Source organism: Enhydra lutris, unplaced genomic scaffold (assembly GCF_002288905.1).
Source record: "Enhydra lutris kenyoni isolate GAN:26980312 unplaced genomic scaffold, ASM228890v2 scaffoldscaffold81, whole genome shotgun sequence".
NCBI classification, from domain to species: Eukaryota; Metazoa; Chordata; class Mammalia; order Carnivora; family Mustelidae; genus Enhydra; species Enhydra lutris.
In genome coordinates this window covers 1,244,612-1,269,557 of record NW_019154165.1, presented here as the reverse complement: position 1 = coordinate 1,269,557, position 24,946 = coordinate 1,244,612, and the positions used below count along the sequence as shown (strand labels likewise).

The following is a 24,946-nucleotide window of genomic DNA, read 5'->3' as shown; positions in this document are numbered from 1 at the left end:
AAAAGCGTTCTTCCTTGTGAAGCCATTCCTGATCCACTCATGCAGACCCCTGCTAACTTCGACTTACCACTTTACCTCTAATATGGTGCTATTATTTTTTTAAGATTTTATTTATTTATTTTACAGGGAGAGAGAACAAGCAGGCCCTAGGCAGAGGGAGAGGGAGAAGCATGCTCCCGCTGAGCAGAGAGCCCCACCCAGGTGCCCCTGGTGCTATTATTTTATTTGCCTAGAGTATTGCAATTATTTGTTTACATCAACATTTCTGTTTCTGTTGTGATTGTCTTGAGGAGATACATGCAAGTACAACAGTCTTCCTTTTATTTTGTTACCAAATATTTTCCAACATAAACAGCTGTTGTGATTTTTAACAAAGTATACATTCATTAGAATGTTACTGAATCCAGGGTAACATCCAGTCCTGCAGCAGTTTCCTTGCTCAGCGGGGAGCCTGTTTTTCCTTCTTCTCCTTCTGCCTTTCCCCCTGATTGTGTGCTCTCTCTGTGTGTCAAATAAATAAAATCTTTTAAAAAAATGTTACCAAGGGGACGCCTGGGTGGCTCAGTTGGTTGGACAACTGCCTTCGGCTCAGGTCATGATCCTGGAGTCCCAAGATTGAGTCCCGCATCGGACTCCCAGCTCCACGGGGAGTCTGCTTCTCTCTCTGACCTTCTCCTTGCTCATGTGCTCTCTCTCAAATAAATAAATAAAATCTTAAAAAAAAAAAAAGAAAAAAATGTTACCAAGGAGCACCTGGGTGGCTCAGAGCATCCGGCTCTCTGCTCCGCAGGGAGCCTGCTTCTCCCTCTCCCTCTTCCTGCTGCTCTGGCGCTTGTGCTCTCTTTCTCTCTAATAAATAAATAAATAAAATCTGAAAATAAATGTTACCAAATCTGTAGTAGCTTTTCTATAATTTTTTCAAAGATTTTATTTATTTATTTGACAGACAGAGATCACAAGTAGGCAGAGAGGCAGGCAGAGAGAGAGAGGAGGAAGCAGGCTCCCCGCAGAGCAGAGAGCCCGATGCGGGGCTCGCTCCCAGGACCCTGGGATCATGACCTGAGCCGAAGGCAGAGGCTTTAACCCACTGAGCCACCCAGGCGCCCCAGCTTTTCTATAATTTATATTTTTTCACTGGAGACACTAAAAACCATCATGTGGGTGTCTATAAAATATTTTATTTTTTAATATTTCATATTAAAAAGTCCTCATAGATCTTTATGCATTTATATGGGAAGAGAGCTAAAGTATTTTTTAAAGTGAGAAAGTCATGGCTCAAAAAAATATGTATACCTTAGCTTAATCCTATGTGTATTAAAAAAGTATAAACATTTCTTTTTGACTAGGTAAATACAGACATAGAAAAATAGAAATGGAAGAAAGTGGTCATAATTGTAACCAGAGGGAGAGATTTTTCTCTTTATACTCTTGGGTATTGTTTTTTTCCCCATGAGGAGGGAAATGTTTTTCAGGAATAGAGGTGATATTTTTGTTGTTATATTAGAGGTGTTACTTATTCTCAAAAAGTTTGGGGAAAATTGGTCTAGAAATGTCCAATATGGTAGCCACTAGCCATATGTGACTATTTAAATTTTAGATGATTAAAATTAAATAGAATTAACAATTCAGTAACTGAGTTGCACTAATCATATTTCAAGCCCTCAGTGGCCACATATGTAGAGCCAGTAGTTACTGTACTGAACAAAGCAAATAACATTTCTTCTTTTTTTAAAAAAGATTTTATTTTTTTATTTGACAGAGACAGAGAGAGTACAGGAAGGGGGAGACTCCCCAGGGAGCCCTAGGCACGGCTTGATCTCAGGACCTCGAGATCATGGCCCCAGCTGAAGGCAGACGTTTGAGCCACCCAGGCACCCCGCAAACAACATTTCTGTCCTTGCAGAAGTTCCTACTGGACAGTGCAGGTCTAGATCACTGTGTCCGCACATAATGAGGCACCAGTTGGGACACCCTGAAACCCTGAGTGTGAATTACTTAGCGGGAACGAACTATAACCACCGATCAGTTGAGACTTGTAGCTCTTGATTAACCACAGGGCTAGTTTGGCATTACTCGAAAATGAAGGCGCCTACCTGACTGGCATCCTACAGAGTATAAAATCAGTCTGATCTGGAGGCCTACAATGTATCCATGGCAATAAAGACACCTGTTGAATCTCTTTGTGATTCACAGGAACAATAGTGGTGTTTGGACTGCTGGGTTCCCTGGTTACCATGGAAATAGGTGGTTACAATTGTATTTAATCACAGAAACTAAGTTATCAATCCCCGTCCTCTCCTCCTCCACCCCTTTCTATAATCATAACCATAACCATAGCCATAGTGATGACTGTTTCAGTTGAACTTCACGAGTAGACCTGGCGGCAGAAGCAACTAGAAATCTAAGTATGGAATGTCAAGGGCAATCCCTAATGTGGAAGTGTGAAAAAATAAACATGGCGGGGCATTTTTTCAGAAGGAAAAGGCTAGATCTACCACACGGATACAATGACATTGTTACTCTTGCTTCTTGCACAGGCGCAGTGCAGGAGTTCTCAGCGCACGCCTACGCGCACTTTTTCGCACCTTTTCTTCTCTTTCCACTTTCCTCTCTCTCCTTTTTCGCCCTCTCCTTTGCCTCTACCATTACTTGGTTTTTCAGTCTTTCTGTTAGCCCGATAACGCTCTCCTTCCGACCCTCCATCCCCCTCCCTACCACTTTATCCCCCTCCCCCTTCCTTTACCGTCTCGAGCAGACGACAACTTGCGCATGCGCAGTAAATAGAACGCCTCGCTCTTTGTCCCCCATCTGTCGTTCACACGAACTCGAACCTTTCGCGTTCGGTAGCCAATAGGATCGAAGAAATGGCGGAAAAAGGATTCCGCCTCTGGAGATAAACCTTGACTGGCAAGGCAGAAAACCAATCAAGGACGCCAGTTTGTACCCCTTAGGAGGCACCGAGCTCCGTCGTCTCGTTTCCGGCGGTCGCGCGCTCTTTTCTCGGGACGGTAGAGGCCGTGTAGCGTCGCCGTTACTCTGAGGAGAGAACAGTCGGTAGAGGGTGAGTTTTGGGACGACTTAGTTCTTGTTTGAGAGGAGAGCAGGATTTTTTGCGACAGGAGGCTAGGGCGAGGTTAGGTTTGGAGGGAGGTTGGCCGTTCGTTCCAAGGCCCCTTAAGGCCTTGTCCCCGCCGCCACACGGCCTCTTCAGCCCACCCGCGGGGGCCCATCGCTTTCCGCTCTCCTTGCTTTCCGTTTTAACCTGGCTCCCGTTGTTGCCGTTCTCGCCCCGTTGCTATGTGCGACTCATCTTCGATTCTGATCCCTGTCAGTAAGTTCCCCAGCCCTTTAGCCGCCTTGGGCCTCAGGGTGTGGGGTCTATTATCCGAGAGCCCTGAAGTCGAGCCTGGAGGAGGAGGCGCTTTGTCGGCGCTCCTCCTCTCAGCCTCGCGAGGCCATTAATTCAGAATGAGAAATGGAGGGGCCCCCCAAGCGATGTTTCTTTGTCAAAACTCTAGGCTGGGAAGTTCATCTGCTAGTGCAGACCCCGCGGCTTCCCCGGTCAGGTTCCTGTATGCCTTTTTTTTTTTTTTTTTTTTAAGTCTTGTTGTCTAGCTACTCAACCCATTTATAGCATCACTTTTTAAAACAAAAATTAATTTTATGGATTTCCTATTGGGTATTTTCCTCTTGGGGAAACTATTGTTGTCACCTGAAACCTTTCTTCGTGTTCTTAACGGGGAAGTTGAGGTTAGAGAAGACTTGGAGGTACTTTGCTATCAACCGAAGTTGGGGTAGGTGTAGGGGGTAAGGTTGCCAGGTAAAATACCGGACGCCCCGTTAAATTTGGATTTCACATAGCAAATTATTTTTAGTATCCGTTTCATAGGGTTTAATTACTAAAATATCATTTTTAAAGTCTGAAATTCAAATTGAACTGTACATTGTGTATTTTTATTTGATAAATCTGGCAACTCTAATTGCGGGGGGGTACTGACTAGATTTATGCTGTGTTTTTGTCCAACTTCTTTGTTGTTAAATGAAAGGTCTTAAGCTCCTGGAAAAGTACCTTACCATATCAGTGCATTTTGCAGCTTTCAGCAGATCCATATCCATGCAGCCATCTAGGTCGGTAGATTTTTTTACCAGATTTCCCCCCCACCCCCCAGCTTCCACTTAAAAAAAGTTGATCCTTTTCCTGAAAACTGATTTCAAATATGTGTGATGTAGTGTTTGGTCTTGCACCTAAACCACATTTATGCAGTCATACTGTGTTCAGTAGCCCCAGTCTTTCTAAACCAGCAGTACATACTTTCTTTCAAGAAAAGTCCCTCATCAGGGTTGGTCTTTGGGATAGATAAATGGACAAATCCTTGATGCCGATCTTTGTGCTTAGTTCTTAGAGGCCCAGTGGTTGGGGGCAGTGAATTTATTGCTCAAGAGAGATTTCTGCACAATTTCCGTATTATGTTGGTGGTCATCATCAGAAATAAGTGATAGGGACAGTACTTACTTAGTACTTGCTCCTTTGTGGGCACTGTTTTAAGTGATTTATACAATACTATTTAGTCTTCACCATTGAATGCCTTCTTGGGAAAGAGTAAACTGGAAGGAAGGATTGTAAAGATTAGCATCGTAGAGACATTTATTCAGAAACACAGAGGTAGGCAGTTTGGTTGTAAAAAAAATGATTTTTGCTAGAGTCCAAAAGAGAAGAGTGTAATTAATGATATTTGTCTAACTACAGCACCAGCTGAATGCAGAAATACGGATAGTGGTTGCCATCTGGAACAAGTGCTGTGTACACGATCTCATTTAGTCCTTAAAATAACCAGCCCTGTGAAGTTGCCATTGTTGCTCACTCCTTACAGGTGAAGAAACTTGAGGCTCAGAAGTTAGGTGACATGGCTAGTCAGTTTGTTGGGTCTAAACTTTGAAATCAAGGTGAGTTTGATTACTAAGCTTGTAGCATAGTGATGAGAATGAGCTTTAGAGTTAAATAGTTGTGAGTTCCACTCCTTGCTCCATCACATTTGGGTAACCTTAGATGGACATCAGTTTTCTTACCCAGGAGATAATAGTTTTGAGCTCTGAGTGAGATAGTGCAGACTTAGCACGGTGCCTGGCATATAATGATTGGTAAATATCTGATACTGTCATCTTCACTACCAGACTACACATCTAAAACCAAAAATAACCTCCCTTGAAGTTACTTTACATGGTTTTAGAACATCCTAGCACTTTTTCTTCAAGGAGGTAGATCATTTCTACTAAGAAGTTATAAAATGGCCTTTTTGAAAAGGAGTGGTGAAATTTGGTTACGATGTGTATACAGAGTTTTTAATATTTGAGTTTTGAGTGGATCTCTATGAGGATTTTTATAAATGTGTAAATATAAATTGTGGATTCCTGAATGGGATGCGAGATACTGAGGCTGGGGCCACTGATTCCCAAATTAAAGGCTGGAGAAAAAAAGAGGGTCCTTGGATTCTAGCCAGGGGTAAGAAGGTAAGAACCTAGTTGGAGAAATGGCTGTGAAGATAACTCAAGTTTCTGTTATAGGCCAGTTTGGAGTCAGGGGAAGGGAGGTGTTTAATAGCTGGGACTAAAATACTTAAAGATCTGAATCTAATGCCAACTTAACCCCATCCCCAAAAGTTGCTGGGGTTGACTTCATAAATTTTATATGTTTTAATTTCCTATTTTTACGTCTTATTTTTAGAAACATGATTGCCCTTTTTTTTAGAGGAAAAAATGCTGCACTGTGGGTAAGAGTAACAAAGATAGATGCGATTATTCTAAGAATTTATTATAAGGAAGTAGTCAAAAAGAGCTATAAGCAAAAAGATGTTTACTGCATCATTCTAATAGGAAAAGGGTGAAAACAAATGTCTCATGGTAGGGGGTAGTTTAGTAAGTTAGTATATATCCACATGGACTTTGGGTAGCTGTTAAAAATTAAAAGTGTTGACATAGAAGTTAAGAAAAACAACATACAGTGCTGCAGTATAACTTCATTATATTGAAATGATAATGTATGCTTTGGAAGGTAAATAAGTAAAAATGGAAATTGTGGGAGGAATATTTACTCATGGATGTGCCCAAGATTTAACTATGAACATTGTTTATAAATAATGGTGAAAATAGGAACAACCCAAGTGTCCCAACACCATAGGTGCTTGGTTGACAGCCAAATACTGTGTCCGTTAAAAATTAATGTAGAAGAAAAAAATAGTATAAAAGATTGAGTGACATAAAAGCTCTTCATCATGTAATAAAGTAGAAAAGGCAGGTTGTAAAAATAGTCTTTATAATATTTCATTTAGAGTACATGCAAATAAATCAGTGACTGGAAGGGTAAGTAACTGACTTCTGGTGGTGGATATTTTTGTTTCTAAGTTTTCTATTTTAAAGATAGATTTTAATAAAATCTTTTAGAAAAGAGGGGGCGCCTGGGTGGCTCAGTGGGTTAAAGCCTCTGCCTTCAGCTCGGGTCATGATCCCAGGGTCCTGGGATCCAGCCCTGCATCGGGCTCTCTGCCTGCCTCTCTGCCTACTTGTGATCTCTGTCAAATAAATAAAATCTTTAAAAAAAAGACACATTTTGTAATAGGTACCTTGTTAATGAGAAACATAAGTTTGATGAAATGATACAAATAAGATTCAAGTCTTGGCTCATGTGTCAACTCTCCAGTGAGGCTTACCTCAGCTCTGTTTAAAATTGCAGTCTTACCGGGCACCTGGGTGGCTCAATTGGTTAAGTTTCTGCCTCCAGCTCAAGTCATGATCCCAGGGTCTTGGGATGGAGTCCTACATGGGGCTCCCTGCTCAGCAGGGAGTCTGCTTCTTCCTCTACACTGCCCCCCCCCCCCCCGCCCCGCTCCTGTTCTCTCTCTCAAATAAATACAATCTTTTTAAAAATTTCAGGCTTACCCCTTTCACTCCCTATCAACTTCGTCCCTGTTTCTTTATTTTCTAGTAGCACTTACTTCTTATTAAATACTATGTAATTATTAGGTGGGGTTTTTTTTTGTTTGTTTTTTGTTTTTGTTTTTTTTTGGTCTAACTGGAAGGTAAGCACAACTGAAGGCAAGAATCTTTTCCTTTGTTCATTGATGTATCCCAGGCACCTATAATTGTGCCTAGCAAATAGCATTCTGTGAATATTTGTTGGGTGAATTAGTAAAAAAAAAAAATTAGTAAATAATGATCAATAAGCTATAAACAGGGCAGTTTTCATTTTTGCCTGCCTTCTGTTCTAGTCTACATGCATTTTTGAGGGGAAAAAAACCATTTCCTGTTTCTTAAACCTTTCCCTTTTAAAACCTCAAACATTTTTCTTTTCTTTAAAGATTTTATTTATTTGTAAGAGACAGCATGAGTGGGGAGAGGGACGGGAAAGCAGATGCCCCACTGAGCAGGGAGCCAGGACTCTGGGATCGTAACCTGAGCCACTCAGGCGCCTCAAAATGTCGAACATTTTCACATGTACATGGTCTTCATAATTTTTAATGCTGTGTAACACTCCACTGAATAGATGTACCATAATTTATTAAAAACTGTACCTCTGATTTTGGGTATTTTAAGTCATTATTTTGTTACCGTAAAGGTCAACACAGTGACTATTTCATGGATATGGTTTTTAAATTTTAAAATTACATTTTTTCGGGGGAGGGCAAAGGAAGAGGGAGAGAGAAATCCTAAGCAGGCTCCACGCCTAGCACAAGAGCCTTACACGGGATTGGATCTCAACAGCCCTGAGATCATGACCTGAGCCAAAATCAAGAGTCAGATGCTTAACCTCCTGAGCTGCTCAGGCACCTCTAAAATTATATCCTTAGGGTAAATTTCTAGGAGTAGAATTTCCTCAGTTACAGAATATGAACAATTTGATAGCTCTTGTTATTACTTGTTTTATGAAACAAGAATTTGATAATTAAGTTGTTTACGTTTTGGAAGGATATGATAAGAAATGTATTAGGAAAGCTTTTATATACATAAAAAGTATTCTCATATACCCCAGAATCAGTAATTATCAAGTCATTGTCACATTTTCTTTGAGAAATCAATTTTCTCTATTTTAGAGGAATCATGCAATTTTACCAATAAATGTTGATGAAGAGGTCCTTGTCCGCATTTTTCCTTGAGCTAAATTCTGACTAGGTCTTGTTTAGGGGAAAGGATTTAGGATTGGCTTTGCCCTTTTATTGCTGGTGAACTGTCCTTAAATGAGGAAGATGGTCCTCAGCTTGTTAATTAGATCAATTAGAAAATTTCCATTTTAAAGCCATCAGTTTTTGAATTCACTCTGGATTGTACCAGGAATTTTCATTTTGTTTTAATCTTACATTAATCTTTAGGTGAGATTTAACATGATTATATATTCATCTTTTTTTATTTGATGCTTTTCATTGCTTTAGTAGTCATTTATCTTCATTGTGATTAATAACCATATTTACTGAATGCTTACTATATTTCAGTACTAAGCTAGTGTTTTCACATGTTTATGAATCCTCATAGCCATCTTGAGAGGTATTTTTATTAGCCTCTTTGTAACAGCTTAAATTTGTGCAGAAGTGATTTACTAAGTAGTACATAGCTAGTGAGTACTAGGACCATGCTTCCAATCTAAGTATGTCTAACTGCACAGCCCATACTTTCTCTACTGTTCATTCCACAGTATCTACTGTAGGTTGAGACTGCAGAGTACCATGTAACAAGATTTAATAGTCCTTGTCCTTGTGATAAGTAGAATCTATTTCCCTCATTATGTTTCAGTATTATGACAGAGCTAGTTTTTAGGCAGTAGCTTCTTTGGGGAAAGTAGTTTCCAATTAACGTATAGAACTAGTGAACTGGAAGTTTCTTCAAGCTACTCTGATGCAAGCTGTTCTCATTTAGTACTTGTCTAGTTTCTCTGTGCAGCGTAACTGCTAAAGTCTAGTGGTTTTTAGGTTTTTGAGTGGTGCAACTTTGCCATACTTGTTTACAATAACCAGTTTGACTCTGGCAAAAGCCAGGATATCAGAGATGATTAGTGACACGTAAATCATCAGGAAGGTGACTGATTAGTCCTGAATGTATTTGGCAGTCCACATTTTCCTTTTAGGGTGCAAAAATGCAGAGCAATAAAACCTTTAACTTGGAGAAACAAAACCATACTCCAAGGAAGCATCATCAGCATCACCACCAGCAGCACCACCAGCAGCAACAGCAGCAGCCGCCACCGCCACCAATACCTGCAAATGGGCAACAGGCCAGCAGCCAGAGTGAGTACATGCTTGTAGGGGGGTCAGAATAGGTCCCTCTTGGGAAAGGTTTCTTGGTTTTTAGATTAGTCTCTTGGGCTTAAAAAGGAATAAGCCTTTGTGGCACAACTTTTGCTCTTTTTTCTCCTATTTACCTCTTAATACTTAGGATAGAAAAGGGTGATTCACTCAGAGGAGGAGCAGACATGTTGGGTAGCAGATGAGTACAAGTTGCTGTGTTGTGTTCGCGTATTCTGCTAAACAGATGTCTGTGTGTTTTACCTCAGAGCTCGGTTCTTAGAGGTAATCATCAGATGATTGGTAGTTAGAAAATATAGAACAAGTCTTTAAGGGAAAAGAAGTCTGGTACTGAGTGTTATACTTTAAGCCTGGGTTCTGTGCCAACCCGTTTTTAATCAGAGTAAACATTCTTTAAAGGCATGTTCCATTCATTCAGCAAACTTTGAGTACCTATTGTGTGCCTCTAAAACTAGAACCAACCTCAACCCTCTTTTATTTCCAGAGATCCCTACAAAGAATACTGTTTCCTAACTCATTTCCTTTCATTCCATTAACCCAAGCATGAAAGAATGGGAACTGTTAAGGTTTTGAAGATTGGTGAGAGATTGGGAAAATGGAGCAATTATGTTTCAACTTTATTTTTTAAAGATTTTATTTATTTGAGAGTGAGTGAAAGTGCATAAGTAGGGGGAGGGACAGAGGGAGAGGGATAAGGAGACACCTCACTGAGCAGGGAAGCCCAGTGTGGGGCTCGATCCCAGGACCCTGGGATCATGACCTGAGCCAAAGGCAGACACTTAACCGATTGAGCCATCAAGGCACCCCTATGTTTCAAATTTAAAAAACTGATCTCTTCTGACATAAGTCTCCTTGACTTGCTTAATTTTCTCTTTGACCAATAGCTTCTGTATTGTCTTTCTGTCTCTTAGTCCGGGTGGCTCCTGACCCTTAGTAGAGCTATTGAGAAGTACTCCCAGATGTCTGCATACTGCTTTGACAGTTTAAGGTCCAATTTACTGATAAGTGGTTATTGGATAGATTATTTTGGGAAATGGTGTTTGACTTCTTTACAGCAATTGGGTTTCCTAATCTAGCAGCAGTTGTACTTCTTTGAGAATGTGACTATAGATCTCTTTGCCCAATCTTTTGAGTGACTTTGTGTATTCTCTCAGATGAAGGCTTGACTATCGACCTGAAGAATTTTAGGAAACCAGGAGAGAAGACCTTCACCCAACGTAGCCGGCTCTTTGTGGGCAATCTTCCTCCTGACATCACTGAGGAGGAGATGAGGAAACTATTTGAGAAATATGGGAAGGCCGGCGAAGTCTTCATTCATAAGGATAAGGGCTTTGGCTTTATCCGCTTGGTGAGCAACAATGGGCTTTTAGAGTATGCTCTGAAAGGTGGGGAAGCTGGGGAATGATGGATATGGAAAATTGGGCAGTGGAAATAATTCTCAAATGGTCTGTTTGTTAAATGTTTAATAGTTATAGTTGGTAGAACAGGACAGAAGATAGAGGTTTTATTTTTATTTTTCCTCATAGGTTTTTGTTTTGTTTCAAGGGCAACATAGGTTTATTTGTCTAGGACACTGAGACTAAAATACGCTCTTTGGAACTTCTGTTTTAATTGGTAAATTTCAAACATACAGAGGTAGACACAATAGTATAATGAACCTATATATACTTCATGCCCAGCTTTAATAATTATCAACTCAATTTTATTTTATCTTAGTAATGATTAAGGTTTATATAATTTATTTCCCAAGTTCTTGCCTATGTATTATCTCACTTAAGACTTCTTGAAACTATGAAGGGACAATTTTATTCATATCTATTTTTAAAAAATTTTTAAGTTGTGTTAAAATACACATAAAATTTATTTATCCATTTTTAAGTGTAGATCTTTTTCATAAAAACTGATTTGATTAGGAAACATGTTTAAGTATATGAGGGAGGAACTTTTTCTAAGCATTCTCTACGTAAACAAGGAACATAATGTGTTAGCAAGTTCACTAGATACTGTGGTCAGAGCTAGTTTTCATTCCAGATCTACCATTAACTCAAGATTACATGGGCAGGTAATTTTTTCTGGGGTTCAAGGTTCCTCTTTAGTAATATGAGAAGGGGTTCCCATTAGGGTCTATGGTTCTAAAGAGGTCTCATGAAGGGCATACATGATTTTTGTTAAACTTGTATGTAGCTAGTGAAATTAAAATATTCTGGCTGCTATATTGTAATTATTGTAATAAAATTGTAATTTTATATTACATTTTTTATATTACATATATTACATGTATAAAAATTATAATAAAATATTCTGGCTGCTGGTCATTGTCCCAAAGATCTGTTACCACTTAGATGAATAACCTACGACACTGATGACCATATAAGTGGTATTAACTTCTAGAATTTCCAGTTGATTTATTGCAAGGATATCAGAGCAATTAACTATCCGAAAGAGTTATCTGAAACATGTAATTTTTTTTCTTTCAGTACTATCAACGTTTCTTTGTGTGTTGTCAGGGTTTGGGGCAGGCGGACATTTTATATTGGGCTGTGCTACTTTTGACTCTTGATGCTGCACATGTGGTCTTTGTCAAACTCGAGTTATGCTAACTTACCTCTGCTTTATAGGAAACACGAACCCTAGCGGAGATTGCCAAAGTAGAACTGGACAACATGCCACTCCGTGGAAAGCAGCTGCGTGTGCGCTTTGCCTGCCATAGTGCATCCCTTACAGTCCGAAACCTTCCTCAGTATGTTTCCAATGAACTGCTGGAGGAAGCCTTTTCGGTGTTTGGCCAGGTGGAAAGGGCTGTGGTCATTGTGGATGATCGAGGAAGGCCCTCAGGAAAAGGCATTGTTGAATTCTCAGGGAAGCCAGCTGCTCGGAAAGCTCTGGACAGGTGCAGTGAAGGCTCCTTCCTGCTAACCACGTAAGTGAAGGGGTGCTTTTAGAAATAGACCGTAGGTCATTACTTCCTTTGGTGGTGTGGGAAGGTAACCTCTAGGAACCATGTTTTTGTGTTCACTTAAAGACTTTGGATATTATAATTCAACTTTTTAGTAGGGTTTTCAGTGTAATCTTAAATTAACAGAAATAGTATGAGGATTAAGAAATAAACCTTTCAGTCTTCTAGTAGGTTGTTTAATCAGTCTTAAATCTCCCCTTTGAAGTCTTAGAACTTTGAAAAGTTGTTTTGTGCATGCAGCATCTCTGTGTTTACTTGACTTCATTGTCTGGAGTTTTATAGATACTGGATATTTAAACTGCACTTAAGTATCCTATCTACTTACTTTGAACATCTTTAAAGCTGTATTCTGAGATTTAAAGCCTCATTCCATCTGTCAACCCCAGATTCCACATAATGCCATTAAAAGAACTTGGTTACTTGGGGCTGGGTGTAAAGACTCCTTCAGAAATATGTTTAATTGTCCAGTCCTGATCCCTAACTACTTAACCATGCCAGTGGCAGGTATAGAGAGGAAGCCTGCTGTAGGGTATAATTTGATTGACACTGAGCTGCTTTCTCCCAGATTTCCTCGGCCTGTGACTGTGGAGCCCATGGACCAGTTGGATGATGAAGAGGGACTTCCAGAGAAGCTGGTTATAAAGAACCAGCAATTTCACAAGTATGTGGTTCTAATAGATTCCCTTTTAGGTGCTTGTCTATTCTTAAGGAAGCTTGTAAAGGGATGTGTCAAAGAGGCAGGTCTTTCCTGTAGCTATTCATTGGCCACCATAGTCTTGGCCCTCAGGAGGAATGCAGTGCTTAGGTGGGGGGGAATCTTGGACATAGTTTTAATAACCCAGGAACCTTGTCTACAGGGAGCGAGAGCAGCCACCCAGATTTGCACAGCCTGGCTCCTTTGAGTATGAGTATGCCATGCGCTGGAAGGCACTCATTGAGATGGAGAAGCAACAGCAGGACCAAGTGGACCGCAACATCAAGGAGGCTCGTGAGAAGCTGGAGATGGAGATGGAGGCTGCTCGCCATGAGCACCAGGTGATGCTGATGAGACAGGGTGAGTATGGTCGTACAGGTCTTCAATCTAGAATGAGAACAAGATGACTTTCTTCAGGAATGTTTTATATCAGTTGGTAGAGAAAGGCCTAAATCTCTGCTGTTATTCTCTGAAATATTTTGTTGATCTTGGTAGGCAGATGAGCTTGGAGATGTGACAGAGAATGTTGGATTCTGTGGAGAAGGACATAATAGGTGTGACTTCATTTTTGGAATCTGGATAGCTCAGATGGCCATGCGGGGATTATATATCCCCTTTGCTTTCTGGATCTTTCTTTATGGAAAATTATTAGGCCTATATGAGGAGAATGAAGAATGCTCTGGATCGGTCTGTTGTTTTCCTAGACTTGATGAGGCGCCAGGAAGAACTTCGGAGGATGGAGGAGCTGCATAACCAAGAAGTGCAAAAACGAAAGCAGCTGGAGCTCAGGTGACTAGCTCTGAACCCTCTCCTCTGACAGCTCTGTGACGTAATGTCTCATTCCCTTTTCCTGTTGCCCGGCTGCCTCATGCATTTGTCAGTATCGCGTGAAGGCTTCTCATGTTCTCCCTTCGGATGGGAAACATTTCAGAGGCCCGTGATTCTAGGAGTTACCCAGAGCCGCACTAAAGGGAATGCAGCTGAGTGCTGCTGTCAGGAGGTTCCTTTCTAGAAGGAGGAATTTTCCCCTGAAGGACACCTTTGGCTTGCTTTAGGGCTGGACACATTTAGCAGTGAGTTTCTTAGAAAGCTCTGATAGCTTTCAGTAGGCTCTTGATCTCCCCTGTTAAGATAATCGGCTCAAGTTCTGGAATGTCTCTGCTAAATACTTTGGTCACTCTCTGTAGGCAGGAGGAGGAGCGTAGGCGCCGTGAGGAAGAGATGCGACGGCAACAGGAAGAAATGATGCGGCGACAGCAGGAAGGATTCAAGGGAACATTCCCTGATGCGGTATATCTCTCATGTGCCCATGATGTACCAGGCTAGTCATGATACGACAAACCCACCATAAGTTGTCCACTAGGACTATAAAACATACCAGTTTTGACCAGTTATGACCAGTTTTTGTATTCTGTGAAACTCCTTTTAGAAAGAAGAATTCATAGGAAGGAAAGGTAAGGTGTGAAGGGGAGTTCTTGCTTCACAGGCAACTTAGGATGGAGAGCTAGGGCCAGTGTTACACTGTTTAGACTCAGTGATTACATGATGAGACATATCCAGTCCTATAGCAGCCTAAACTAGTTCTCTGATGTCCTTGGCGTTACTGTGCAGATTGAGGTCCTTGAAGTCCTTGAAGTCGTCAGCTATCTCTCCCCTTGCCTTTTATCTCTTCTGTTCTAGGAGACACTGACTGTGTCCTTGCAATTCTAACCTTGAACTCACCTGCACAACTAGCAAGGAGATGTTGCTTTTCCTCAGCTTGGCCTCAGTGTACTTGGAATGTGTTACCACTCTGTTTGCTTCCCTTAGAGTGTGGTCCTCAATGTATTGTGATTGGTAGAATGCAGTACTGTCTTGGACTGTCTTGAGTATTTCATATTTTTCAGAGAGAACAGGAGATACGGATGGGCCAGATGGCTATGGGAGGTAAGGACTTAGGAGGTTAATGGCTCTGATTTCCTTTTTGTATGATTTCTGGTGAACTCAGTGGCTTCCCAGACATAGTCCAGATTTAAGGGGGCTGACATTTCTCTCAGGGAGCATCGTTTTGGGGGGTGGGTAACACATCCTTAGTTCAGAGGTCTTGTTGAATTGTTTTCTCTTACACAGAAAGACTGACAGTGTCTGTCTCCTGTACTGATCACACACTGTTCTGCTTTAGGTGCTATGGGAATAAACAACAGAGGCGCCATGCCCCCTGCTCCAGTGCCAGCTGGTACCCCAGCTCCTCCAGGACCTGCCACTATGATGCCAGATGGAACCTTGGGATTGGTAATACACTGCAGAGCCTTACAGTAATTCTAAATGGTGACAGGAGAAAGGAGCTTGATTTCAGTCCCTGTGCCTGCCTAATTTTACTACAGATAATCAGGTTTTAGGGTCACTGGTTTCCATTAAATGTGACCTCAAGGTCTTGATTTTTTGAATTTTGAACAAACCCAGTCTCTATAATTTGTCTAGGAGTTAAGTAAATGCCTTTGACTGGCTTGCCTGACTGTGAGGTGCTATCCTGGGTTAATGGGGGTAACAGGTTTTGCTTAGTTGTTGTTACTGTTTTGGAGGGAAGGCAACTGAAGGTTAGGTATTAATCACATAAAATAGATTAGGAACCCAAAAGGCTTTATGGCTCATACTGAGTTCTAGTTCTAGTGTCAAAATTTTAAAACTGGATGGGCATAAGATTGCTGAAGAGTGATGGCTTGTCCTTGTCCATATACTTAGTTCAAGAAAAGGGAGTTAAGTAGAACTTACTTAGTCTGGGAATTTGCTGTGTAATACTGCTTAGTCAATAGGAATTGGGATAAAAAGAAAGGTAGCCTGGTTGGGTGGGTCTATAATTCGGACAGCCTTCTTTTCAGGGATGTCTGCTAAATTCTAAACAGTTTTAGTCACCCCTAGCACATCAAGAGCTTTGAATAGTCAGGGTGGGAATGGCCCCCCTGGGAAGGATTACAAATGGGTGGGAAGCTTGGGACATAGGTTCTATTGTAACTTTGCTCTCTTCTCTTCCAAGACCCCACCAACAACTGAACGCTTTGGCCAAGCTGCTACAATGGAAGGAATTGGGGCAATTGGTGGAACCCCTCCTGCATTCAACCGTGCAGCTCCTGGAGCTGAATTTGCTCCAAACAAACGTCGCCGATACTAATAAAAATTTCAATGTCTAGTTTCTCAAAAACCCTTTAAAGAAGGACCCTTTTTGGACTAGCCAGAATTCTGCCCTGGAAAAGTGTTACGGATTCCTCCCAATAGTTAGGTCTTCCTTGCCTGTACTACTCTGAGGGAGTTTGCTGGAGGCTGAGGGCAAGGGAGGGGCGATATTTAACAAATCAGTTCAGTGTGGTATATCGTTTAACTAATCGATTCTGTGTGGTGCATTCCTGAAGTCTCATGTGATTGTTGAGGGCCTGGGGTGGGGGGAACCATGGCAAAATGGATCCAGTTAGAGCCCCCATTAATCTTGATCATTCCATTCTTTGTCCATCCTGTTGTGTTTGGTTTCTCATTATACCCTTCAACCCCAGAGACACTGCCACATACACCACAAAAACAAATCCCCCAATGACCTTAGCCCCATTGTTCCATTCATTCACAGGTGGGAATTCAGGCAAATGTCCACAGAGGTCACAGACAACATACATACGGTTCTGTTATATCCCATATATTACCCTTTCATGTCCTAAGGAAGACATTTTCTCTTAGAGATTTTCATTTTAGTGTATCTTTAAAAAATCTTGTGTTAAGTTGCCTCCATCTTTTTTCTTGGGTTTGGACAACCCAGGAACGGCCCTTTTGTGTCTATGATGTTGCTGTTCACAGCTTTTCTTGATAGGCCTAGTACAATCTTGGGAACAGGGTTGCTGTATGCTGAAGGTCGGACAGTAGCTCTTAGCCTTGCCTATCTTAGGTAGTTATGCTGTGCATTTTTTTTTATTGGTGTACCATGTTTGATTTGTCCCTGATATCTTTGGAGTTTTTCTGAGAAATGGAGCAGTAATACAGCATCGACTTATTAAAATACGTTTTAAGCCTTTTAATTTTCTGTGCTATTTTTGAAAGGGAATGGAGGGAGGGGAGTTCTGTCCTGAGATAATCATAGGTTCCATAAGGATAATCCTTTATCACCTTTTGCTCAAAAGTATGGATATCCATTTAGGCAAACTTGGGAGGTTGGATGCATACTATGGCTTATGTGGTTGACAAAGATTGGTGCTATTGGTATACAGAAGCAATCAGGATGAGCAGAAAGCTGCTGCTTGAAAGAGGAAGAAAATGAGCTGGAAGAACTGGGATACCTTCATTGAGCTGGGAGGGGTCTCGGAATTGGGATTCATTTCTGAGCAGCTGCTGGTATGTCAGAGGCTTGGAATTGGCCTGGTAAATCTAAAACTGTCTCAGCAGTGATTAGCTGACCTCACCCAAGTTCCAGGTCCTAGTCTGCCTGATCCTTTTTTCTTGAGCCCCAGAGCTAAAATGCTCCTGAGCGTGCTCCTATTGGTTGAGAAGACCAACTAAAGTTCCCTTGCCCATGTTAGGAGGTGTACGCCTCCTGAACTAAAGATAGAAACAGCTGGCCCTTGCAGGCAGCTAAAAGCCTCCAGACTAAGAGGTGTTCCCCACTCGGCAGCCAGACTCCTTGAGATACCCTTTTAGTAATTCTACCAACGGCCTCCATGTCTCTACTCTGCCGTAACAAAGGCTGTGGGCAGCACTTTGACCCCAATGCCAACCTTCCTGGTGAGTAATTCTGACTTTGCCAGGGGGCTCTTAATTGCTGGGGGAGTGGTCAGCTGTGGGCAGAATGTTAAAGGAACAGAGAAATACAGTGTATCTGCCCTACTTTTAATTGGTCTGGGGGGTCTTCAGTTTTATTCTTTATTCTAAAGAAAAACCATGAGCATATAAATCTGGGGAAGAAGTAAGAGTAGTGATATTTGGTATAGTTGCCTTTCCTTGATCCTTCTGCTGGTATCCACAGATTCCTGTTGCCATCACCCTGGGGTCCCAATCTTCCACGATGCACTTAAGGTGAGGAGTAGGCAAGAAGGGATAGCAAGACCATTTCCCAAAGGAAATATACCCAGGAATCTAAGCTGAGCTGGGTCTTTTGTTGCCAGGGTTGGTCCTGCTGCCGGAAGCGAACTGTAGATTTCTCTGAGTTCTTAAACATCAAGGTAAATTATTTATTTCCTTGGATTCTGTCCCTAATAGAAGGATTCTATCCCTAATCCTTCTTTCCTTATCTATACTAGGGCTGTACTGTGGGACCACACTGTGCTGAGAAGCTCCCTGAGGCCCCTCAACCTGAGGTGCCTGCCACAAGCAGTTCACTTCAGGAGCAAAAACCTCTGAATACGATTCCAAAGTCAGCAGAGACTTTGCGTCGGGAGAGGCCCAAGTAAAGAGGAGAAAGTCCCTGGGTTTTTCCTACATTCATGGAGCTTCCTAGAAGTGATTAATGGGTCACTGGGGCTTGGGGACTAGGGATATGAGATGGGGCAAGTGTCAGGGTTTTGTGTATATTTTATACCTTGGGGGAAATTTGTATCCAGAAATAATGTCTTTGCTTTACGGTTGGTGTGGGGGTGATGGGATAGGTGTTTAGAATCAATAGAGTAGATAGCTCCTCATAAATACATACTTAGTTATAATACAAGAGATTGTTGAGGATGACCTGACTTTTTTTTTCATTATGGAAAACGTTAAAATGAGTTTTAGGTCAAGAAAAAGATGCAGTATTGGCAGCCAAGAGGCCGTAGAGAATAAATTAATTTTGTGGAAGTAGCATGAACAACAGAAGAAAGTCATGTTAGGTCCACAATTAGAAGAGGATGAGGATATGATGGGAGTTCTGCAGAGCAATGTTAGATTGAGAACAACTGAGTAGATGGGCAGAAAAGCTCTAGGGATTTCCCCAGGGTTCAGGGACTTGGGAAGTCCACAAAGAAGATTATTGGCAATGGAGTTGCTACTCAACTTTTCCAACCCTGCCACCACTTTCACCAGATCTCTTTGACACCATTACCACTGGTGGGAGTGTTGGAGCTGATGACCATGGTTAATGGGTCAGAACTAAATCACCCCACCCATACCCCCTAGGTCAGAGTTTCCTCCAAAGCTGCTTCCACTAAATATATCCCAAGCCCTGGAAATGGCATTGGAACAGAAGGAATTGGACCAGGAACCTGGAACAGGTAAGTGGGTCCTCAGTAGGACAGGCTTTGCAGACTGGAATTTAGTGCAAGTGGCAATTAGGTGGAGGGAATAGATAGGTTCCTGACTCTGTTTCCTTTGCCCAGGACTTGACAGTAGTCTGATCCGGACTGGTTCCAGCTGCCAGAATCCAGGATGTGATGCTGTGAGTGAGAGCTTATAGGGGGTACAATCATGTAGCTGAGAGATACTATACCTGAGATGACAGATATGAGGGTATGTGGGGTATACTTTAGAATGACCTGATTCTTCTGATTCTTCTTTACCCATCTTAGATTTACCAAAGCCCTGAGAGTGATGCTACTCCATGTACCTACCACCCAGGAGCACCTCGATTCCATGAGGGGTGAGAGAGGGGACTGGGTATGGTCTATAAGACCAGTTTCTCCCACTGTTGATAAGGGGGGCATGGGGGCTCATGGGGAGGGGAAAGGAGATTCAGTTGAATTATCTTCCTACCTCAGGATGAAGTCTTGGAGCTGTTGTGGTATCCAGACCCTGGATTTTGGGGCATTCCTGGCACAGCCAGGATGCAGAGTTGGTAGGCATGACTGGGGGAAGCAGGTAAGCCCCAGCTTTCCCGAACTTTTGATTAGAACCCAATTTCAGAAATAATTTCCCCTCCTTGTACCTCATGGCCAAGCTCTCTAACTCCTCCCTTTTGTACAAACCAAATAAGATTCTGTTCCTTATCCTCAGCAGCCTGGAGGCTTTGCAATATGAAGTAGTATTAATCTTTTCTGAGATTCTGTGTCTCTTCTCTAGACACACCTGAGAACTTTCCTTGGGTTAAGTGTTCGTTCTTACCACACACATTTCACATCTTCTCTTTAGCTGCCAGCGTCTTGCCGTCATGATTGGCATCAAACAGAGTCCTTAGTAGTGGTGACTGTATATGGCCAGATTCCACTTCCTGCGTTCAACTGGGTGAAGGCCAGTCAAACGGAGGTGAGGAGTGTCTGATCCTGGATGGGAGGCTGGTGAATTGGGTGATACTACAGTTTTACAGGCAGAGTTGCTGTATGCAGCGAACATGTGTGCTCCATAGTCCCCTGAGAGGAGGGTAGAGCTAGTAGGTCAGGGCTATCTGGCTGACCTGTGGATATAGGGCTCACACCTCTGGGTTGGTTCTCTGTTGTAATAACTTGTTCTTACCTTCTGGGATTGTTACTACCCCTGTAATTCTTTCCTCTCAGCTTCATGTCCACATTGTCTTTGATGGTAACCGTGTGTTCCAGGCACAGATGAAGCTCTGGGGGGTAAGTGAAGATAAGGGACACAGGAGGGGGAGGAACATGGGGTGAAAAGAAGGGCCAGACTGGAATGAATAGCGGGTCTCTTGAGGGAAGGAACTCTAGTGGGAAAGTAGAGGTTTTCTCTTCGTTTGCTTAGTCTTTCTCCCCCTTTCTCTCCCTTTTTTCTCTCCCCTCCTTCTTCTCTTCCTCCTTTCCTATTTCTCTCTTATTATCTCATTTTATTCCTCCCCTATCTTGTTTTGCCCACCTTACATTTGTTTATTTTTCTTTGTCATTAATTACTACCCCACCCTCACCCCAATCCTTTTGATTTCCTCATTTTCTTCTTCTTCTGTGTTCCTCCATCTTTTCCTCCTCCTCAGGTCATAAACGTGGAGCAGAGCTCTGTCTCCTTGATGCCATCTCGGGTTGAAATCTCCTTGGTCAAGGCTGACCCAGGATCCTGGGCCCAGCTGGAGCACCCCGATGCACTAGCTGAGAAGGCAAAGGCAGGGGTTGGGTTAGAGATGGATGAGGAAGAATCTGAGGATTCAGATGATGATCTGAGCTGGACAGAGGAGGAGGAAGAGGAGGAAGCAATGGGGGAATAGTGACACCAGTCAAGTATCTAGATAAGACCTCAGTGATTCCCTTAGAATCTCAGAGACCAGGATATGGTTGGCCATGTGGTGTCATTGAGCAGCAGCAGGCTGAAGGAGGGGAGAACAAAAGTGTCCAAACCATGCTGTTTTTTCCCTTAAATAAATCTTGTATTCTGCAGTTTTACATAGTGTCGTTCTCTCACCTCACTAAGATTGTATTCATTCCTTCCAACTTCTGTGTGTCTTTAACACACGTGTGAAAACAAGCACATGTACATTCAATCTGTTCTTTATAATCACCAGGTAATTTACTGAATACTTATTGTGTGCCCAGTTGTGTATTAGGTGGTTTAGAGCTATCTTTTTTTTTTTAATACTCAGTAAGAACCATAACACTATTTTTTTTTTTACTTTTTTAAAATTTATTTTTTTTTCCAGTTCAGAGCTGTCTGTCTGAGAAACAAAAGACTTATTTGTTCCCCTCAGGAAAATTATAGTCTGGCTGACAGACTAATCCACATGAAATAATAATAAACATTATCAGGTGGTTTAACTGAGTGTTAAATTGTGCAGTACAGTTATTAAGACCTATAGTTGTTGAGAGAGAGTGGAGCGATTAATGTGGACTATAATAGAAAGGGAAAGCTCCATGAAGAATGTTTTTTAACAGCTGTGTTGGGATACAATTCACATACCATACAATTCACCCATTTAAAGTGTAAAATTCAGTGATTTTTTTTAGTATACTCAGAGTTGTGCAACCACTATCAATTTTTATCACTCCAACAAGAAACCCTGTACCCGTTAGTGTACCCAGCCACTATCAGTATTCCCCCAAAATCATAGCTGTGGGCAACCACTAATCTACTTTCTGACTCTATGGATTTTCCTATAATGGATATTTCATATGATTGGAATCATATAATACGTGGTCTTTTGTAAGAGGCTTCTTTCACTTAGCATAATCTTTTCACAGTTCCTCCATGTTGTAACATGTATCATTACCTTATTCCTTTTATGGCTAAATAATATTCTATTGTGTGGCTATACTACATTATGTTTATTTCGTCAACTGAGGTACATTTGGGTTGTTTCCATTATTCTGAATAATGCTCCTATGAACATTTATATACAAATTTTTATGTGGACTTTTGTTTTCGCTTCTCCTGAATATATACTTAGATGTATAATTTCTGGGTCAGATGGTAACTTTAACCTCTTAAGAAACTACCAGACTGTTTTCCAAAGGGGCTGTACCATTTTACATTCCCATCGGCAGTGTAAGGGTTCCAGTTTCTCCACATCTTCAATAACACTTGTTATTTGTTCTTTTTTTAATGGGTGTGAAGTGGAATTTCATTATGGTTTTAACTGCATTTCCCCAATGCTAATGATGTTGAGCATCTTTTCTTGTGCTTATTGGCCATTTGTGTTCTTATTTGGAGAAATGTCTATTCAAGTCCTTTGCCCATTTGTTAACCTACGTTGTCTTTTATTGCATTGTAAGAATTTTTTTAATATATTCTGGAGACAAATCTCTTGTCAGATATATGACTTCGAAATATTTTCTCCCATTCTTTGTTTTGTCTTTCTACTTCCTTGATGGTGTCTTTTGGTACACAAACATCTTTAACCTCTATGAAGTCTAATTTATCTTTTTTTGGTTGCTTATATTTTTGATAACCAAAATATTGCTTAATTCGAGGTCATAAAGAGGATTCGCTCCTATGTTTTTGAAGGGTTATATAGTTTTACATTTAGGTCTTTGATCCATTTTTGAGTTATTTTTTGTATATGGCATGAGGTAGGGACCCAACTTTATGTTTTTGCATGTGGATATCTAGTTGTCGCAGCATCATTTGTTGAGAAGACTATTCTGTTCCCACTGGGTTTTCTTGGCACCCTAGTTGAAAATCAATTGACCAAAAATGTAAGGGGTAAGAAATAAGTTTTGAATGGAAATTTTTAGAAATGAGAAATTTTGATGGGTATGGAAGAGTGGGGAGAGCCAAGCTGAGGCTGGAAGGTGTTTTGTTTTACTTTTTGTGTTTTATTTTAAATTCCTGAAGTAATACTCAGGAATTACTCAATGTAAAATACTCAGTGCAGAAGTATGTAAAGTAAAAAGTAAATGTTACTCTTTTTTTTTAAATTTTATTCATTTATTTGAGAGAGAGATCACAAGTAGGCAGGGAGGCAGGCAGAGAGGTAGGGAAGCAGGCTCCCCGCTGAGCAGAGAGCCCGATGCGGAGCTCCATCCCAGGATCCGGAGATCATGACCTGGGCGGAAGGCAGAGGCTTAACCCACTGAGCCACCCAGGCGCCCAAATGTTACTCTTTAGACTCCTTCCAAGCTTAGTCCCTTTGCTGTTTGTAACTACTGCTAACATATCAGAGGATGTGTTTAAGGGAGGGAACAAAAAAGTTAGTTGAGTTAAGCTGGATTGGGAGGAGGCTAAAATTCTAGATTAAGGATTTTGAACATGATTTAAAAGAGAGAGTTAAACTCTATCTCTGAAACTCATAGCACACTATATTGAACTTAAATAAAATTTTAAAAAGAGAAAGGCAGTATAGGCCTTTTAAAAATGTAGATTCTTTTTAAAAAGATTATTTATTTATTTATTTGAGAAAGAGAGAGTGTGAGCAATAGCATAAGCAGTGGGGAGGGACAGAGAAAAAGGAAGAAACAGATGCCTTGCTGAGCAGGGAGCCCAATGCAAGGCTCCATCCCAGGACCCTGGGATCATGACCTGAGCTTAAGGCAGTTGCTTAAATAAGCCACCCAGGTGCCTCATTAAAATGTAGATTCGGGCACCTGGGTGGCTCAGTGGGTTAAGCCTCTGTCTTCGACTCTGGTCATGATCTCAGGTCCTGGGATCTAGCCCTGCATCGGGCTCTCTGCTCAGCAGTGAGCCTGCTTCCTCCTGTCTCTCTGCCTGCTTCTCTGCCTACTTGTGATCACTGTCTGTCAAATAAATAAAATCTTTAAAATAAATAAATAAATAAAATGTGGATCCTTAATCAGAGGAGTGATAATCTCTTGAGTCTCCCTTGAGTCAGATTTACTCCCTCAACAGGGTGGCCAGGAATCTGGGAGATTCAAACTCTAAGAAACTTCACACTAGGAAGTTTCACCAAGCCTCAAAATGATCTTAAATTCTTTTCATAGCACCCTTTTCTCTCAGTTCAGATTCAAGGAACGTAAGGTCTCATTAGGAGCTAGAAGTAAAATGGAGGTGGGAGAACGGACATGGGTAGCAAAGGAAAGGGGTCACAGGATAGCATGGCTGAGAATTTGGAGATTGAGGCAAGAGTAGGGGATATTGGAGAATGCATCCAAGGAATGCATCTCTATCTCAGAGAGAAGTTTGATCAGAGTTAAAGGGGCTTCCTGGACTTTCAGGATATTCAGCATTTCTGGCTCATTTCTCTGCTCTCATTCTACAGATTTAAAGTGCAAATAAATTTTCCCCTTTGACCTGAACCTTTCAGGTTCTTTCAAACCCTGGCAGTAGTTTACTTTTAATGTCATTTTTCTATAGGTAAGTTGACATCAATAGGGGCTTAGATGGACATTTTAAAAATTTAGAGGTGTAGAATGTGTATAGAAAAGTGCAGAAAGTGCACTGATCTTAAATGTACAACTTTTTTCTATCTTATCAAAATCAGGGACCAGCAACTACCCAGAATTCCTGGAGAGGATGAAGGTGAAGAATCAGAAAGTTCAAGTAACCCTTGTTGTATATAAACTTGATCTATAAAATTTCAAGTTTACAGAATTAATAAAGGAGCATACTTATTTTACACAGTCCAAAGCCTAAAATGTAAGAAAGTTTCAAACAGGTGCATAACATTAACAATAATAACAATAACAATAACCATAGCTACTGTTTCTCATACAAACTAACCTGTCAGGCACTATGCTAAGTGCTTTGCATGTATTATCTCATTTACTT

The 24,946-nt window shown here is 41.3% G+C and overlaps 2 protein-coding genes across 3 annotated transcripts; both read left to right on the top strand.

Annotated features, from left to right (window-relative positions):
• The first annotated feature begins 2,787 nt into the window (after positions 1–2,787).
• On the top strand, positions 2,788–16,974 carry LOC111160987 (non-POU domain containing octamer binding). 2 transcript variants are annotated; one of them, XM_022524404.1, is made up of 11 exons: positions 2,788–3,061; positions 9,110–9,269; positions 10,442–10,635; positions 11,906–12,207; positions 12,809–12,904; positions 13,101–13,297; positions 13,642–13,726; positions 14,125–14,227; positions 14,824–14,863; positions 15,099–15,208; positions 15,951–16,974. In XM_022524404.1, the coding sequence occupies exons 2-11, from the start codon at positions 9,119–9,121 to the stop codon at positions 16,083–16,085; spliced, it is 1,413 nt and encodes a 470-aa protein (XP_022380112.1). In that variant the 5' UTR covers positions 2,788–3,061; positions 9,110–9,118; the 3' UTR covers positions 16,086–16,974. The 2 variants fall into 2 exon arrangements, with proteins under 2 accessions (XP_022380112.1, XP_022380113.1); XM_022524405.1 differs by lacking the exon at positions 2,788–3,061 and adding an exon at positions 4,751–4,944.
• An 81-nt stretch (positions 16,975–17,055) lies between these two features.
• LOC111160988 (integrin subunit beta 1 binding protein 2) lies at positions 17,056–21,164 on the top strand. Its single transcript, XM_022524406.1, has 11 exons — positions 17,056–17,674; positions 17,916–17,965; positions 18,055–18,111; positions 18,190–18,335; positions 19,037–19,131; positions 19,237–19,295; positions 19,426–19,496; positions 19,615–19,714; positions 19,985–20,098; positions 20,347–20,409; positions 20,769–21,164. Exons 1-11 carry the CDS (start codon positions 17,611–17,613, stop codon positions 20,994–20,996), a joined length of 1,047 nt encoding a protein of 348 aa, XP_022380114.1. The 5' UTR covers positions 17,056–17,610; the 3' UTR covers positions 20,997–21,164.
• Positions 21,165–24,946: the final 3,782 nt, after the last annotated feature.

What these genes read in the sequence shown, in the direction of transcription:
- LOC111160987 (XM_022524404.1), top strand. Translation starts at nt 9,119, where the DNA reads ATGCAGAGCAATAAAACCTTTAACTTGGAGAAACAAAACCATACTCCA. An exon ending in GGTGATGCTGATGAGACAGG is followed by an intron (nt 13,298 to 13,641) that starts GTGAGTATGGTC and finishes TTGTTTTCCTAG; the next exon opens with ACTTGATGAGGCGCCAGGAA. An exon ending in GGGCCAGATGGCTATGGGAG is followed by an intron (nt 14,864 to 15,098) that starts GTAAGGACTTAG and finishes GTTCTGCTTTAG; the next exon opens with GTGCTATGGGAATAAACAAC.
- LOC111160988 (XM_022524406.1), top strand. Translation starts at nt 17,611, where the DNA reads ATGTCTCTACTCTGCCGTAACAAAGGCTGTGGGCAGCACTTTGACCCC. An exon ending in GCACCTCGATTCCATGAGGG is followed by an intron (nt 19,497 to 19,614) that starts GTGAGAGAGGGG and finishes TTCCTACCTCAG; the next exon opens with GATGAAGTCTTGGAGCTGTT. An exon ending in CACAGATGAAGCTCTGGGGG is followed by an intron (nt 20,410 to 20,768) that starts GTAAGTGAAGAT and finishes CCTCCTCCTCAG; the next exon opens with GTCATAAACGTGGAGCAGAG.